The 17,850-nt window shown below is 44.5% G+C and overlaps 1 protein-coding gene across 3 annotated transcripts in view; it reads left to right on the forward strand.

The window, feature by feature from the left end:
- The window catches only part of LOC146068787 (protein unc-13 homolog A-like), an 802,795-nt gene extending 796,727 nt beyond the window's left edge, over nucleotides 1-6,068 (forward strand). For all 3 annotated transcript variants that reach the window (XM_083179256.1, XM_083179258.1, XM_083179257.1), the window contains 2 exons: nucleotides 616-775; nucleotides 4,791-6,068. In XM_083179256.1, the coding sequence (XP_083035382.1) occupies nucleotides 616-775; nucleotides 4,791-5,076 (446 nt within the window). In that variant the 3' untranslated portion in view covers nucleotides 5,077-6,068. The remainder of the gene's footprint in view (nucleotides 1-615; nucleotides 776-4,790) is intronic.
- The last annotated feature ends 11,782 nt before the right edge of the window (nucleotides 6,069-17,850 follow it).

A 17,850-nucleotide genomic window follows, 5' to 3' on the forward strand; every position in this document is an offset into this window, starting at 1 on the left:
GTCAGGACCAAAAGCTTTTTTGGACCTGACGACGGGGTAACACCCGAAATGGCGTTGACCGCCACTAACATATGCAATTAGTATCGCAAAGGGCAGCTCTAGAACTGCCTTTTGCAAAGCAGCTGGCGGGGGATGAGCTGGTCCCCGCAGCTCTCCTCCTCCTCCTGTGCCTGGCAGCCTGCTGCTCAGTCAGCTGCAGGAACTGCTGGGCTCCTACTCCCTGCACCTGGAAGCACAGCAGAAGGCTGTCCGGACATAAGGTGAGGGGGGCAGCGCTGGTAGTGCGGGGCGGCGGGGTCATGAAAAGTAGCCCATAGGCTTCTATGCGGTTACATCAGCTAGAGCTGGCATAATACCCCACAGCGGAGCACCGGTGGTGGGGTTTTGGGGCATCTGAAAATGTGGTAAAAACCGTGATGTTGATTCTTACAGTCTCTCCAGTTGAGAGTATACATTTTTTTGAATTGCTAGATTCCATATAATTTTAAAAATATTTAATGAGATAAAAAAAATTAAGACATTACCTACAGTATAGAAAAAAACACAATTAATATTCCCAATACTTCCACAGTTTGTATGATGCTTATTAATATGCCATTACATTTCTTCCTAAAGTTGTTGCAGCAAATGATCTGAAGTGGCAGACCTCTGGGATTTTCCGGCCCTTCATTGAGGTTAACATGATTGGACCAAATCTGAGTGATAAAAAGAGAAAATTCACCACAAAATCCAAAAACAACAGCTGGGTCCCAAAATATAATGAGAGCTTCCAATTGTGAGTATGAGTTTAGCTGTTGTAATTCACAAAACATGCATTTATACACCTTTCTTGAAGAGCGATAAAGTTCTATTTTTAAAATACAGACTGTGAAATTTATTGGATGGTACTTTCTCCATCTCTCTCCACTGTATCCCTCTCCATAATTTGAAACATTGTCCCCTATCTCGTTAAGACATAATGCTTGAATTTGTCTTCCTGTCAATGTGCATAAACTGTAGGGAGTAAATTTACTGAGCTCTGTGTTTGTCTGAAGTTGGCAAATGGTGTATTTACAATCTGGGAAGTTTACTTAACACCTAGACAGGCATATATGCTACCAAATACACCATCGTCCAAACTCAGGTGGATTTCACTAAAGCTGGCCATACATCTACAGATTGATTATAAGATCTGGCTGGTTGGAACAAAAACCTGGTAGTGGATGAGAGCAAATGACAGTTGACCATTTGCTTTGAAATGCTGGAAAACTGCCAAACTGTCCCTCAGATATTACCAGGTTTTTGTCCCAACCAGCCCAATCTTACAATCAATCTGTAGATATATGGCCAGCTTTAGACGTCAATGAAACACGGAAAAATTACCTAAAATCGTTTCAGCAAACACACTTCTGAGAAGTTCAAACTCAGCTCAAAATGTATTGCTTCTTTGTTGAAAAGTTAAAAAAAAAGAAAAAAAACTGCATGTGGTCTCCCCTACTAAGCAGAACCAGCCCTGGGCTCTTTGAGACATTCCTCAGCAAGCCTTCCCTGCAATCTGATACTTGAAGAACAACAAATACCAGCATGTGGGACATTAAAGTGGCCTATAGTTCTATTGTAAAATATATATTAAAATAAAGTATAAAGTACAACTTTAGCAAAACATAAATTCGCACTCATATACATACTCACACATACTTACCTACAATCCTCCATTGCCCTTCAGTCCTCTTCTTCAGTAGAGATCTCATTAGCTGGCGTTTCGGGGTATATCCCCCCGTCTTCAGGGACTTTTCGCACAAGACTGACATAAACACATATATATATATATATATATATATATATATAGGCATTGACATAATTACAAAGTTAAAACACATGGTGCCTCACCTGTCCGGCGTCACCGCCCGCTCCAGTTGCTCACTCCTTCCTTCCACCCGTCGTGCATAACTGACGTGGGACGGTGGCGCCGACCAGTGACGTCACCGCACAATGATTGCTCTGTTGCTAGGCAGCGCGGTCTCAATCTGTAAACAAAACAAAGCGCCGCCATTATTATCTCATCAGAGCATAATCTTATTTAAAAAACAAGTAATCACAACATAGAAACATAACATTAAAAATGCGTGGCAGTCTTTCTGTTATTGGTGTCTCTACCTGTGTTTTAGGCAGATGCACCAGGATTATAGAAAATGAAGATCAACATTTTAAATACATTCTAAACTGGCAATTATTATTAATATATGTATGTATACCAGTGGGGGCTCACTAAAACTGGCTATTCAGCCCTGGTGTGGCCATCTATTTATCAAGGGTGAGAAGTATTTCAAGGTGATCGTTCATAATATACGATTTAGAGGAAACACTGGAGTCCTAATGTCTCATTGAGTCCCCTGGGTGCTATGGTGTCCAGGGAATGAATCCATTTACTTTCTCGCTGCAGCAGGGTCTTTTCTCTATTGCCTCCCCTTAATGTTGGGGGGACATGGTCTATTATAATGGCCCTGATGCTAGGAATTGGATGTTTTTTAATAGCAAAGTGCCTAGCAACAGGCTGTTCACTAGTACCACTAGTGCTATTAAAAAACATCCAATTCCTAGCATCAGGGCCATTATAATAGACCATGTCCCCCCAACATTAAGGGGAGGCAATAGAGAAAAGACCCTGCTGCAGCGAGAAAGTAAATGGACTCCAGTGTTTCCTCTAAATCGTATATTATGAACGATCACCTTGAAATACTTCTCACCCTTGATAAAGAGATGGCCACACCAGGGCTGAATAGCCAGTTTTAGTGAGCCCCCACTGGTATACATACATATATTAATAATAATTGCCAGTTTAGAATGTATTTAAAATGTTGATCTTCATTTTCTATAATCCTGGTGCATCTGCCTAAAACACAGGTAGAGACACCAATAACAGAAAGACTGCCACGCATTTTTAATTGTATGTTTCTATGTTGTGATTACTTGTTTTTTAAATAAGATTATTTTCTGATGAGATCATAATGGCGGCGCTTTGTTTTGTTTACAGATTGAGACCGCGCTGCCTAGCAAAAGAGCAATCATTGTGCGGTGACGTCACTGGTCGGCGCCACCGTCCCACGTCAGTTATGCACGACGGGTGGAAGGAAGGAGTGAGCACCCGGAGCGGGCGGTGACGCCGGACAGGTGAGGCACCATGTGTTTTAACTTTGTAATTATGTCAATGCCTATATATATGTATGTGTTTATGTAAGTCTTGTGCTATAAGTCCCTGAAGACAGGGGATATACCCCGAAACGCCGTTGGGCTAATAAAGGAATTTTATTACTACAACAGACTGCGAAGTGCCGCTCCTTCTCCGCATATCACTTGGACCCACACGCAGCAAGATAACCCCTGTGGACAACCAGAGTGCCGGGCATTCCCTCACCATATATATATATATATATCATGTGGTCCAGCACTCTGTTTTGCTAAATAATGGCCACTGGTGCCTTCCTAAGTATAATACATACATGTTTGTTATCCTGAAGAAAAGACATATACAGTATGTCTTGAAACGTCAATATGACTAAATAGACATCACCATCTGTTTCACTACAAGCCCACCTAGTGCCGCCTGCAGTCCTTCCCAGTGAAGTACCTCTCTGTATGTATATATATGTGTGTGTGTGTGTGTATGTATGTATGTATGTATGTATGTATGTATGTATGTATGTATGTATATATATATATATATATATATATATATATATATATATATATATATATATATATATATATATATATATATATATATATATATATTATACACAATGTCCAAGGTTTCCGGCACTGCCTGGTTTTAGTATGACAATTGACCCGGTGCCCTCCAGTTATGGGCTTTGCAGTAATATCAGTGTCGGTGGCTGTGTGTGCTCGGAAGGCACAGTACTTGACTTGCTCTATTGGGTGCCATCTTGTGGCTACTGGCATGCAAAATACTGGAATTTCCCCAATAGGGCAATAGAGGTGATGTGTTAGGGGGTATGCAATCCCGGATCACGACTGTCGGTCCCTCCCGACAGCCGTGGCGCTGTGTGGACGTGGATGAGGGAAGAAGTCGCCCATGATGGAGGTCTCAGGTGAGGGTAATTATCACAGGTTGTTTTGTGTTTGGGGCAGGATTTCCTAAGAGTATATCAATGTTTGCACTGTGTGTTTCATTTGATCCCTGAGGACAGGCGAGAGGATCTAAAACATGTTGGATTAAATAAAGAGTTTTTTCACCGTTTTTTTATTACAAATCTGTGAGTGCCGCCTGATTACTACCTACTACAAAGGGCTGGCTTTGGATTGTTTGGATTGTCGCAATCCCGGACGTATATCGACAATCCATGTCCTTTTACGCAAATACGCCCCCTTTTCGACGATCGGCAGGTGGGACATTGAATCCCACCTGCTGATTTGCTATCGGGCAAACCGCAAACGGGACAGGATTACGGCTGTCGGGAGGGACCGACAGCCGTGATCCGGGATTGCATACCCCCTAACACTGCTCCTCACCTCTATTAGGGAAACTTCAGTATCTTGCATGCCAGCAGCCACAAGATGGCACCCAACAGAGCAAGTCAAGTATTGTGCCACCGACACTGATATTACTGTTATGTTGTTCTTTCATTTTGACAGGCTGGTAACAAGTTATTAATAATATCAAATAACTTTAGACAAGTATGCTGTAGGTGGCCTAATGGAAGCTGCTGTATGATTCATTTTTATTGTGTGTATAATATCATTGCTGTGTCATGTTTTTATATTTTCTGTGTTTTTATTCTCATGTCTTATAGCACATTGGGCACTGAAAATGGCCCAGAGTGTTATGAACTGCAGGTGTGTGTGAAAGATTACTGCTTTGCTCGAGAAGACCGAACCGTGGGCACAGCTGTTATGCAGCTGCGAGATCTAGCACAGAGAGGCAGCTGTGCCTGCTGGCTCCCCCTTGGCCGACGCATTCACATGGATGAGACAGGACTGACCATCTTGAGGATCTTGTCACAACGCAACAATGATGAGGTGGCCAAAGAATATGTCAAACTGAAATCTGACACTCGCTCTCCTGAAGAGGGCAGTTAGGGTGATGGGGCTCTTTATCCCTCCATCCCTTGTATGACAAAAGTACCCTTCTCACTGCCTTGCAACCCAGGCCCAGATTGTAAATAGTTTAAATACATTTTGAAACACACTATTAACCAGGTCACTGCCAGCAGTGCTCCCCAAGCTCTGCCTAATGCTCACTGGTGCCTTTCTGGCAGTGACATGGGTAAGGTGTACACAAATACACACACCAAGGGCTGCGTTCATATGTGCCATTGTGTTAATGTTCTCCCTGCTGGACCACATAAGCACAGTTGATAGGGGGCTTTAACTCCTGCCATGCATTAAGCTGCGGGGCAGTTAACAGCACCCTAGCAGTGGGAGGATTTAGCAGTTTGAGAGACTTTGTTCCCCAAAAATTGGAGAACGATAGACACATCCCCTCCCCTTGACCTGTCCGTTAAAGTTGCCTGCACCCCACCTGCTGTGTATATAAGATCTTCCTGTACCAGTGTCTTATTCTGTGCAATGGTGCTGCATGGGTATTAGTTTTCTATGAAACAACCACCTTAAACCCTAATCCCGAAAATCATGCCTGTTTTAATGCCTTGGACTGGACAGTCACTCATTTGCACGGTGCAGCAAAAAGGACATTGCCAGCTGCTTAGCACCTCTGTCCTTTCCCAAAACTGCCCAAATCATCCAGCACTGAAGAGGTAACAAATCCCCAACCCTGATCAGGGCAGGACAGCAAAATCATCCAAATCCTCCCATCTCTTCCATCGTATACATACTGCACAAGGGACTAAAAATCCCATATGTTTAATTAAAATAAATGTGGCATGTTTTCCCAATGAGCGATGCCACAGATTCCTCCAACCTTCCTCCCATCATGTACAGAAACCCCCCTTCTTTCTCCTTCCTCCCGGGTGCATGTACAAAAAGTTTGCACTAACTTGGACATTTTTGGTCTCTGTAAAAATATTTTATTATAACAGCTATTAAATACAAATAAAGAAAGGCAGTATGTGTTGGTTGTTTCAATTATCATAATTTTCAATATTTTGCCTACAAAACAGCTGGTTGTCTATGCCACAAATCATGCCATGGTAATCTGTCAGGTGGTGGTTTCCAAGGCACTGGGATATTTGTTATTGAAAAGATGCTAAATTATGGAAATTAAAAACACAAAGGTGAAAAACAATCTCTCAGCAGCACAACAAGGTGGAAACACAGGAATGCAATTAGGATGCACCAGTAGGCTGTGCTGATTAATTTGATATTTGACACTTGTATATATCTGTGTGCAGTTGCATCTGAGGGGTAGAAGTACAGTATAAGGGAGGAGAAGTGATAAAGGTACTTTATCACCGGCCAATCAGCTCCTGACTGTTACCTCCCAACTTTCTCTGTCCCTGCAACGGGACACATAAACGCACCCAAAATGTGGGGGCATGGCCTGCAGGAAAGCAGCGTCATTTGCGTCATTACGCTAGGGCATGCCATTATTTTGCCACTGTGGGGGCATGGCCCCGAGGCTCTGTAAGCTTCTAGCCATGCCCCCAGCCCCTATGGCTGCGTGAATAGATGCTGTGAGCATGCGCACAGCTTCTATTCACCGCTGATCACAGGCTGTCAGGGGGTACTCTCAACCCCCCCCCCTCCCTGCAGAACACTGCCGTCCCCGGGCAGGATGCGGGAACATCCCCAAATACGGGATGTTTCCGCGGAAAGTGGGACAGTTAGGAGGAATGCAATGCCTGGGGATATTCATGCCCGTCTAGGGCTAGCGGATGTCCAGTTTTAAGCTGGCTACCTTCCAAGATAAGTTGAGATCCGGCAGCAGGAGCTGCCAGGAGCATCAGTGAGGGCACCGGTAAATTTCAAACATGGCCACCAGAGCAGGGCTGCAGACTGCAGAGCATGAGCAGCAGTAGTCCCTTCTCTTAGTCCCATGGTCATTTGCATATAGTACAAGTGCCTTGAGTCCTGTTGGAGAAAGTGCGCTATATAAATATAACTTACTTACAATAGCGCAAAGGGCAGGTGAGGATGTCCCTACACCCTATAGATGTGCAAATCACAGCACTATGAAGCCTGGCACGGGGCTAGAGGCGATGATGAAGAGTGTATGCCATCTACTCCTACAGCAGTGGAGTCATCAGAAAAAAAGTAAATGAATGCTGTGTGTGTGTTTCTCTGTATAAATATATATGTGAAACCCATTATATTAACTGAGCCCTACAGAAGTACTACCGTGTTTTTTTTCCAAGAAAAAATACCATAGGGCTTATTTTCGGGGTAGGGCTTATTTTAATTGACACCATGCTCCCAGTCCTGCTTTTACAGACACCATGCCTCCAGTCCTGCTTTTACAGACACCATGCTCCTGTCCTGCTCCTCACCTACAGCTCTTTCCAGTTTTTCAGGCTTTCCGCTAGGGCTTATTTTCGGGGTAGGGCTTATTTTGGACTAGTTTCCAAAAGCAAGGGTAGGGCTTATTTTCGGGGTAGGGTTTATTATCGGGGAAACACGGTAGCCTGAAAAGATAAATATTAAATTAAATATATGGTACTTGTGTAGTTTCACAGCAGAAGGCTACGTTACGTTTTCAGCGTAGGCTAAGCTACGTTATCAGCGTAGCCCAACGGCTGCCTAGCGTAGTCAGCATAGTGTCTCCGCGGCAGCCCTGCGTAGTCAGTGTAGTGTCTCCATCAGGCAGTGTAGTCACCATACTGTCCCCGTGAGCTGCAGCTCTGTCCCCGGCATCCCTTGCAAGCCTAGTGAGCGCCTCTAACACAGTGCCGGTAACCGCCAGATCCCCAGTGCTGGCGGACGCCGGCTGAGAGGCGATCATGCAGGCGCCGGCAGAGAGGCGCTCCATCTGCCTGAGACACACGAGCGTCTCAGGTGCTTTTGCATCTCTGTAATTCTTGCGGCAGGGTTCGGCAACCCTGCCCGTGTCTGCTTCAGGGAGATGGGGTTAGGGGTTCGGTAGCACGTGCGTCTCGTGCAGAAAGAGGGATGTGTGCGCAAGTGCATCTCATGCACAATAAAGGACGCATTTGCCAGTGCTCCATGTTACAGATGGAATGCCTCTCATTCTTGGCAGCGCGCCATCGCAGAGGTTTTGGCAATCCTCTCTTGTGCTCCCATCCACCAAGGGGCATGGATGCTCACCATGCAATACAAGTTGCCACCTCTGGGTGGCTAATGCTCCACCGATATAGCGGATATATCAGACAAAAATTGGGAAAAGGGGAACGGGAGGATCAGTCGCACAGGTTTATTTGAGCAAAAAAAAGTTTTTAATTGTACCCTCAATACAGTTGTAAAATTGGTCGGTTTGACCCCAGATTGGGAGGGTGTGCTACCACAGGACACAGGTTTAACAATTTGTAGAAAAAGAGGAAAGAATGTCTCGTGGTGCACAGATTAGCAAAGAATAAAATGTAACCTTTATTAGATATCTTTTAAAATTGGTGCGAAATATGGACAGACAATGATATATATAAACACAAACAGGGTATTTAAAAAGGATATAAATCCTCACTCAGTATGATCCAACTCAGTGTGTGCTCTGACGAAGCTCCTATGCGAAGCGTACGCTGACCTAAACACTCAGTGTGTGCTCTCCTCCTCTCCCCTTTCCCCAATTTAATGTATTTTGATCTGTATTAGCTTAAGTCCATCCGAGTCGGAGCGGTTTGCCAGTTTCCACTGGACCGCTCAGTCAGAGACGCGACGTGCGTGGCGTCTGCAGCACCTGATCTCTGACTCCTAACAGATGGAGGTCTCCGACAGTGTCAGACGCACGCCGGAGTCTCTGTGCCGGGTGCATGGCAGCACAGCTGACGCGGCTCTCCCTCATATCTATGGTGTGTAGTGCTAGTGTAGAGGTGGCAGATCTCGCCAGACACACACCAAACGAGGGGTGACCCGCTGGACACTGTACGACGTGACCTATAATTGGGACATTGGTCGATGAGAGTAACTAATACAGGGTGAAGTGGATTCTGACTCATATCAATATTGGATCAGACCCTCTCCTGCACCGGCCTAACAATTAGGCGACTCTGAGGACAACCTTTATTGTGGATAAACACTAACATTACAAATATACACACAATAAACTAAAGTTGAATAATATTGCTGATACCAAGAATAAATAATAAGGAGGATATAGAGTTGGACCACACTGAGTGAGGATTTATATCCTTTTTAAATACACTGTTTGTGTTTATATGTATCACTGTCTGTCCATATTTCGCAACAATTTTCAAAGATATCTAATAAAGGTTACATTTTATTCTTTGCTAATCTGTGCACCACGCAGAGACATTCTTTCCTCTTTTTCTACAAACGATCTAGCGGATATACTGTACCTATGGAACGGTATCGACATTCACCGAGCGGTATGAGCTTACACATTATACTACAGTATGAGACGCTTGAGAGTTGGATAAATTAGTGCAATGTGGGGGGGCAGATTTAGCTCCACTTCAGCGTCTGCTATCGAAAGACTTGCGGGGTAATCAGCCATCAATTATAATTCAAGCAGTGAAAATCTGGCAATGGGTATGTAAAGTGACCAATTATACGGGGCTAGACCCCGATACCTCAATATTTTCCCTGAATACCATGAGAGAAATAAAAGAGCAGCAGGGAGGGCTGGCTTGGGGGAAATATGGGGTGATTACGATCGGACAATTTTATTATGAGGGAAATATCAGATCGTTTAGTGAACTACAGATGGAGTATGATCTGCCCAGACACATGTTCTTCAGATTCCTCCAAATTAGAAGTGCTTTGCTGCAGGAAGGCAGTGGGACACTGGAGAACATTGCTGAATCGCCAGGTAAAAAATGTATTAAACAACTGAGCAGTGGGAAGAGATTGTCTAAGGTGTATAGGTATCTGAACACATATATTCAAAATGAAGAGTTGTTGGTCCTAAAAGAAAAATGGTCTACAGATATTCCGCGGCTGGTTGAGAATGATTGGAGGGAGGCTTTGTCATTTCCAGGTAGGGCTACCACTTCAATCCGAATCCAACAAGTACAATTTAACATTCTCCACAGGAGTTATATAACCCCGGTTAAATTAAAAAAAATCGCTGGAGCCCAATCTGATAGTTGCCCAAAATGCAGGGCCGAGTCGGGGACTTTTTGGCATCTCATGTGGGAGTGTAAGGTAATTAAAGAATTCTGGGACGAGATAATTGTTAAAATGGAAATGGTGGGAGTCCCCCGGGGGTCCCTTACGGAGTTAAATTTGGTATTGGGGGTATGGTAGGAGAGAAACCCGGCATGTGAATGGAAGCAATTGGTGACGAACCTGTCAGCCATAGCTAAAGTAATAATAGCAAGGCAATGGATGGCCTCCTCGGGCCCAAAAATCATGGACTGGCTGAGCATGGTTAATAGCACATGTGAACACGAGCGATATGTATTTGCTACAAGGGGAGCTGACATAAAATTCTGTAAGGCTTGGGGTCTATGGAAACAATCAAGGTTTTATAAAGTAGATGTTCGGAAAGACGGTCAATGAGGAAGGGAGGAGAGTTAAAGATAGTAGAACGGCACAAGTAACTTGGGACACAGTAGCCTATAATATAGGTAGAGTAGGGAAGTTCACAAGGGATAACGACTAAGTAAATGTTAAAATTCAATAAAAAGCACATAAGGAATATATGTATATTAATTTTTTGTATGATGGGAATAGAGAGATATTAATCCACAGGGCATATCACTGTACGTTGAGTCACAAAGTTAACGACACGAAAAAGGTGTTAGCTTAATATGGGATATAGTAAGGATAAAGAATAAATTGAATATGGAGTATATTTTATGACGGAAATATTATAGAGGATAGACACGAAAAGGGGTATCTGGAAGGGTTAAAAATGTAAATAAGGTATAAATTTAAAAAGATAAAGAGATAACACAGTGTAAAGTTAGTAACATGGGGCACAAATAGTTGCACTTCTAGTAGGTAGGTTGCCGTATTTCCAATGCCTATAGTCTACTGGTATAAACTAAATTAAAATGGTATCCATAGCCATGAGCTAAGATTAGGTTAACTGTGCAGAACCCGGAACCAAAACACGTCCGAGAAGGAATCAGTAGGGGGAATTCTAAGGTAGTTTGAGGAGCCACGAGATTGTTGGAGGGATTTGCCAATAATTAGTAATGTAAGAGTTTAAATATTTAAGGAGAGTGGTACAGCGTCGGCAAGAAGTATAGGCCAAGTGTATGTATGTTTGTGGAAAGGGGGGAGTGTTGGGAGGGGGGCGGATGGGGGAGGTGGGGTGGGAATTGTATGTATGTTATTAAATGAAATGTAATCGTTTTTCATATATAATTATTTTGGATTTTATATGTATTACATGTAGCGTTGAAATAAATAAAACTCAATTAAAAAAAACAAACAGTATGAGACGCTTGTGTGTCTCATCCCCGTGAACACCGCTGTGGCTCCAACTGTACTGTACAACTGTACTTCTGCCGTGTGCTAGTATAATTGTTGTGTGTGTGCTGTGATAATTAATTTTGTCAATGAATACTATTTAACCATTCAAGTGTCCCAGCGCTAACCTTATGTGCTGAGTTGGCAATAAGTAGAGGAGAGGCTTTCACGAAATCAGCCATCTCCTAACAAATCAGATGGCATTGACCGTGTATTCAGTATTTGTGTATTAAATACTGTATACTCTACTATAGCTGTGTTTACAATTTTTTTATCCCTTTATGAATCAAACTCAGGCATACAGCAGCCTCGGTGCTCTGTTAGGTGCTATCACACAGTATGTAGAAAGGATCAGCAGGACAGGCACTCATCGGACTTCTCAGCAAATAAATACAAATACACCACTTGTCTTTAAGCAACGTTTTGGTGTGTTATAACCGTTTTCATGCTCAACAATATAAGTAAAGACAACATACATTTATACCCACTCACCTACACCCATGTGTCAGCTTCCAGCCGCCCGTCCGGATCATCTGATGTCACATTGATGAGACGGGACGCGCACCGGCCCGTGCGTCCTGACCTCAGCAATGGTTGCTAAGCGACATTACCTAATAAACAAGTGATACTGTCACGGACGGCTATGGCGGGGCCGGTACTCACACCTCTGTGCCTGCCGCCACCTGTCTGTTCTGGGGCTCTGGTGTGGGCGCACTGCTGGGTCCTGGCTGGCCGGGAAGCACTGCATGATGGGGCAGGTCCCTGGGGGTCCCTGGGGAGCTTAGACTGAGGCGGTGCCGGGAAGCCAGCGCCGCCATCTTGGATGTGGGCAAAATGCATATTGGACGCCAGGTTCAGGTTTCCTGCCTCCCTGCACTGTCTAGTCCAGTGGTAGCCAAACCTAGCCCTCGAGAGCTACCAAGAGTTCACATTTTCCAGACAACCAAGCTGCTGCACAGCTGCACTCATTACTCACTGACACATTTTAAAAGATACACAGATGGAGCTAATTAGCTCACTTATGATTCTTTGAGAAGACCTACAAAACATGCACTGTTGGTAGCTCTCGAGGACTAGGGTTGGCTACCCCAGGTCTAGCCAATGACAGCCGCCCACTATGTATTTAGGAGATCTGTCTTGGTGAACTTGTGTCAGTGCAAAGGTTTCCTAGCCTTGTGCAGTTGGAGACCCCTGGCTCACTCCTGTCCACTGCAGCCTTCACCTCAGTCCGTCCTGCTATTGACTCCGGGAATCCTGGCCTCTCGCTGCCTTCTTGGTCATCCGCCTGTGGAGCCGGTACCGCCAGTCCGTGGGGCCCCTGCCTGTACCAAGGAGCCCGCCAGCATCCCACCAAGTTACGTCACCCTCTGGGGTACCCTGTCACCTGGAGACCACCCAGTTACAGTCTTTCCCATACTCTCTGGATCATCACCCACTTTTTTCCGTGACTTTTCTTGGACTCCGTTTACCACCATCCTCGCCTGTCTTTGCCATAAGCATCCATTCCATCATCAAAAGCTCTCTTTCCTGTATTTTGGATCTCCCTCAGTGCCGCTGGTCATCTCGTGAGTTTATGAAAAGAGAAAGGTGAACCACGAATGCAGTTAAAGCAGCTGTGTGAGGGAGTGTGTAAGGCCCCTTATTATGTAAAAAAGAGATAAAAAAGGGAGTATACAGCGCTAGGTTGATCTGAATAATAACCAATTACAATGGTGTGAAAAAATATATCAATACATTTATTATACAATATAAAAGTACATTAGAGAATTCTCTAAAAAAGAAAAAAGTGTGGGGATAATATTGAATAAAAAGACCCGTTGGGGTATTAATAGGCAGTCATAAGCATGCGTATACAGTATGCTCCAGGTGAAATGGAATAAGCAGTTCAAATAAGCCAAGTTGTTTGAATATAGTTACCAACGGTGGAGGTTAAATGGTGAAACCTCATAAATTGGCCAAGTGCTCCGACTTCAACAGACCTGGGCAGATGACTCCATCGCTTCACTACCCCCACAATACCATTCTTTCAAAGATGTCTTCAGCAAGGGGGGTGCAGACTCTCTTCTTCCTCATCGTAGTTGGGACTGCCCCATCGAGCTAATTCCCGGGAAGACCCCTTGGGTCGCACATATCCACTTTCCGTCCCAGAGACTGAGGCAATGTCTACATATATATCTGAGAAAATTTACAGAAAGGCTTCATCCGCCCGTCCACTTCTCCAGCTGGTGCGGTGTTCTTCTTTGTGAAAAAAAAAAGATGGATCACTCCGGCCCTGAGCTGTTCGATAAAGTCAAAGGGGCTGCGGTGTTCACCAAGTTAGACCTACGCGGGGCATACAATTTAATTTGAATACGCTCTGGGGATGAATGGAAGACAGCATTCAACACCATTACGAATACCTGGTGATGCCGTTTGGACTATGCAATGCGCCAGCGGTCTTCCAACAGTTCGTTAACGACATCTTCCGGGACATGCTGTATCACTCCCTCGTAGTATATCTCGACGATATCCTCATCTTTTCTTCTGATCTTTCTGCTCATCGTCAAACCGTGAAGGAGGTACTGTCCCGTCTCTGGGAAAATCATCTCTTCTGTAAACTAGAGAAATGCGTCTTTGAAGTACCGACAATTCCTTTCCTAGGTCATATTCTTTCAAGTACTGGCATTTAGATGGATCCCGTCAAGGTCAAAGCCATCCAAGATTGGACCGCGCCAACCACGTTAAAAGGAATCCAACGATTCCTGGGCTTCTCCAATTATTACCGGCGATTCATTCGGACTCCTCTTCCATCGCCGCCCCTCTCACCGCTCTCACTCAAAAGGGAGCAGATCCATCTCATTGGCCTCCAGAGGTGGTATGGGCCTTCCAGTTGTTAAAACACGCATTTATCACCACACCAATACTGCTTCAACCGGACACCACAAACCCTTCTTTCTGGAAGTAGACGCTTCTGCAGATGGTGTCGGGGCTATTCTTTCCCAGAGAGGAAAGAACCAGGAACATCAACCCTGTGCATACTTCTCTAAAATATTCCTTCCAGCAGAGAGAAACTACCCAATCGGAGAACAAGAACTTTTAGCTATTAAACTAGCCTTCGAGGAATGGAGATATCTTTTTGAGGGGGCACGGCACCGAGTCACGGTGTACTCGGACCATAAAAATCTTTCGTTTCTACGCAATGTGCAGTGTCTCACGTCCCGACAGGCCTGCTGGGCTATGTTCTTCGAGCGCTTTAACTTCCAGATTATATACCGTCCCGGTTCTTAAAACCATAAGGCGGATGCGGTCCTTTGACTCTCCCCGGCCTCAGTCAATACTAAACCCGGTAGTCTTCGCCCAAACCGATTCTCATCCCACACCACCTTCTGGGAAGACCTTCGTATCCCCCGAATTACGAGGGAAGATCCTGACCTGGGCTCATTCTTCATGTCTCCATGGTCATCCAGGAACACAAAAGATGCTCTCTTTTCTTCAGCGATCCTACTAGTGGCCCTCCATGTGAGCAGACATCTGTAGTTTTATTTCATCTTGTCCTCAATGTGCACAGCATAAGACGTCCAGAACAGCTCCAGCGAGAACTCTGCGACCACTACCCATTCCAAAACATCCTTGGACTCACTTGTCCATGGATTTCATCTCCGAGCTGCCGCCTTCCAAAGGACACCCAGTGATCTGGGTAGTGGTCGACCGCTTTTCAAAAATGGCCCACTTTATTCCGTTAAAATGCCTTCCTTCCGCTCCAGTACTGGCTCAACTCTTTGTCCTCCACATCTTCAAATTACATGGCCTCCCTGTAGAGGGGATCAAGGGGTACAATTCGTCGCTAAGTTTTGGAGATCCCTGTGTTCATCATTGCAAATCAAATTAAAGTTTTCTTCTGCCTACCACCCACAAACCAATGGACAGACGGAATGAGTCAATAAAGACCTAGAGGCCTTCCTCTGTCTGTACATCTCTTCCGCACAGGATGACTGGGTAGATCTGCTCCCGTGGGAAGAATTTGCCTATAATAACTCGTATCATTTATCTTCCAGAACCACCCCATTCTTTACCATCTTTGGTCAGCATCCTCTTTTTCCTGAGTTCACAAGTTTACCAGTAGTGGAAGTTCCAGCGGTAGACTCCTCACTACATCAATTTTCAAAGACCTGGTCAGACATTCATCAATCCCTTCGGAAAGCTTCAACTCGCTATAAGAGATTCGCAGACAACAAAAGGAAAGCAGTCCCCGGTTGAAGGTTGGAGATCTAGTCTGTCATGTCTAGTCCACATGTAATCTGCGTCTTCGTTTACCCTCCATAAAGCTGGCTCCGCGCTTTATCGGCCCCTTCCCGATCATCCGAATCATCAACCCAGTGGCTTACAAGCTAAAACTGCCAACTTCTATGAAGATCCCCAACTCTTTTCACATGTCTCTTTTAAGGCCATTACGATTGAACCCGTACCATCCTAAACCTCCCAAGACACCTCCAATTTCTACCAAAAAAAGATGTTGAGTTTGAAGTGAAAAAGTCCTCGACTGCCGTCATCGTCATTCTTGTCTTCAATACTTGGCGGAGTGGTCCGTAGATGGTCCGAAGGAGAATTCTTGGGTGGACTCCTCAGATTTACATGCTCCAAGCCTGGTCAAGCAATTCCTCCAGAATAATCCACTCAAGTCTCGAAGGTACCTTGCTGGCACCCAAAAAGGAGGGGGTACTGTCACGGACAGCCGTGGCAGGTCCAATACTCACCCCTCCGTGCCCACCGCCTGTCCGTTCTGGGGCTCTGGTGTACTACATCTGGTCCTAAAGTGATTCCCGAGCACCACACGATCCATCCAAGTCCTCCATCCGTGACAGATACATAACAAATTAAAATACATCGGCACCCTCCTTTTCTTAATCATTCAGCAATAAACTATCACAGTAATCTCATGACTCATAATTAAATATGCAGGAGGAGCAGGTGTTATCATAAGTCATGAACATGGTAATCAAAAAGGTACTGATGTAAAGAACGGGTGTCATAGAAAACAATGAAAGCTGCAGGATTCATTTAATCCAGCTGGATGCACAGTATTGGGTCTGTGTATCAATCTGGTTTCTCTCTGGAGAAGTAATTTATCACGGTCACCACCCCTCAGGTAAGGTGGAATGTGGTCTATGATTTTATACCTTTAGGTGGCTAAACTGTGTTTTAGTTCCTTAAATTGTCTCAGGACAGGTTGCTCTGAGGGGCCACTTTTACCTTCTAGGGCTGCTCTGATATGCGATCTATGGCCAGTCATGCGTATTTTGAATTGACAGGTGGTCTTGCCCAAGTAAATCAAGCCACAAGGGCATCTAATGATATAGATGACATGCGTCGATGTACAGGTGAGAACATGATTGATACGTATCCTCACCCCTGTGTGGGGGTGTCACCAGTCTCCATGTACCTACAGGTTGTACATCTGTAACAACCAGGTTTGCACTGTAAAAAACCTATTGGGGTTGGGACGCATATGTTGGAAATGTCATTATGCACTAGGTATTCCTATAACTGGGTAACAATTCATGTTGTGCAAACGCTTTTCGATCCGAGTCTGACGTGACCATTGGCCATAGTTTTTTGGCAGAATTTGTAATTGCCTGCGATGACATATTAAAGGATTGTACAAATGGGGATTTTTCCCTTAAGTACTTTTTTTCTCTTTGGGCCGAAGGGTTTCCTCTCTAGGGGTGGCGAGCGCTTTTTGTTTGGCTTTAAGAAGATCTTGTGGTTTTTAGCCCCTGCAGATGAACTTCTCGATCATCTTGTCTATTGCTAATACTGTTTCCTCAGGGTCATCACAAATGCTGCGGGCTTCTGGGTGAGCACTGGAACTGTGCAGCAGGGTATTCCTGTCCGTGGGTTTTTTAAACAGGCTGGTAGTTATTTTGTTATTCTGCCAGGAGATGCAAACATTTCACTGATGTCATAAGTGAAGTTAATGGTTGATTCTCTGGAATTCAGTTCAGAGATTGCTTCAATCAGATCATCATTACTGCCAGACCAAACGATCAGCAAATCGTCTATGTACCACAAAAAGAGTTTAATCTTGTTGCACATAGATGTGTTCTCAAAGAAAAACTCCCTTTCAATCTGGAACATGTAGCAATTCGCGAACGCAGGTGCTACTCAAGATCCCATTGCACAGCTGCTGCGCTGCAAGTACCAGCATTTGTCAAATAAATAAATAGTTTTTCTTCAATGTCATTGACAGTAACTTGACAAAAAAAACAATATTAGTGCCATCATACACCATACTCTCCTCCAAGAATTTTCTGGCAGCCTCTATACCATCCCTATGGGGGATGTTGGTATAGAGGCTGACAATGTCAT

This window comes from Crinia signifera, chromosome 1 (genome assembly GCF_055691185.1).
Source record: "Crinia signifera chromosome 1, ASM5569118v1, whole genome shotgun sequence".
In the NCBI taxonomy this organism is placed as follows: domain Eukaryota; kingdom Metazoa; phylum Chordata; class Amphibia; order Anura; family Myobatrachidae; genus Crinia; species Crinia signifera.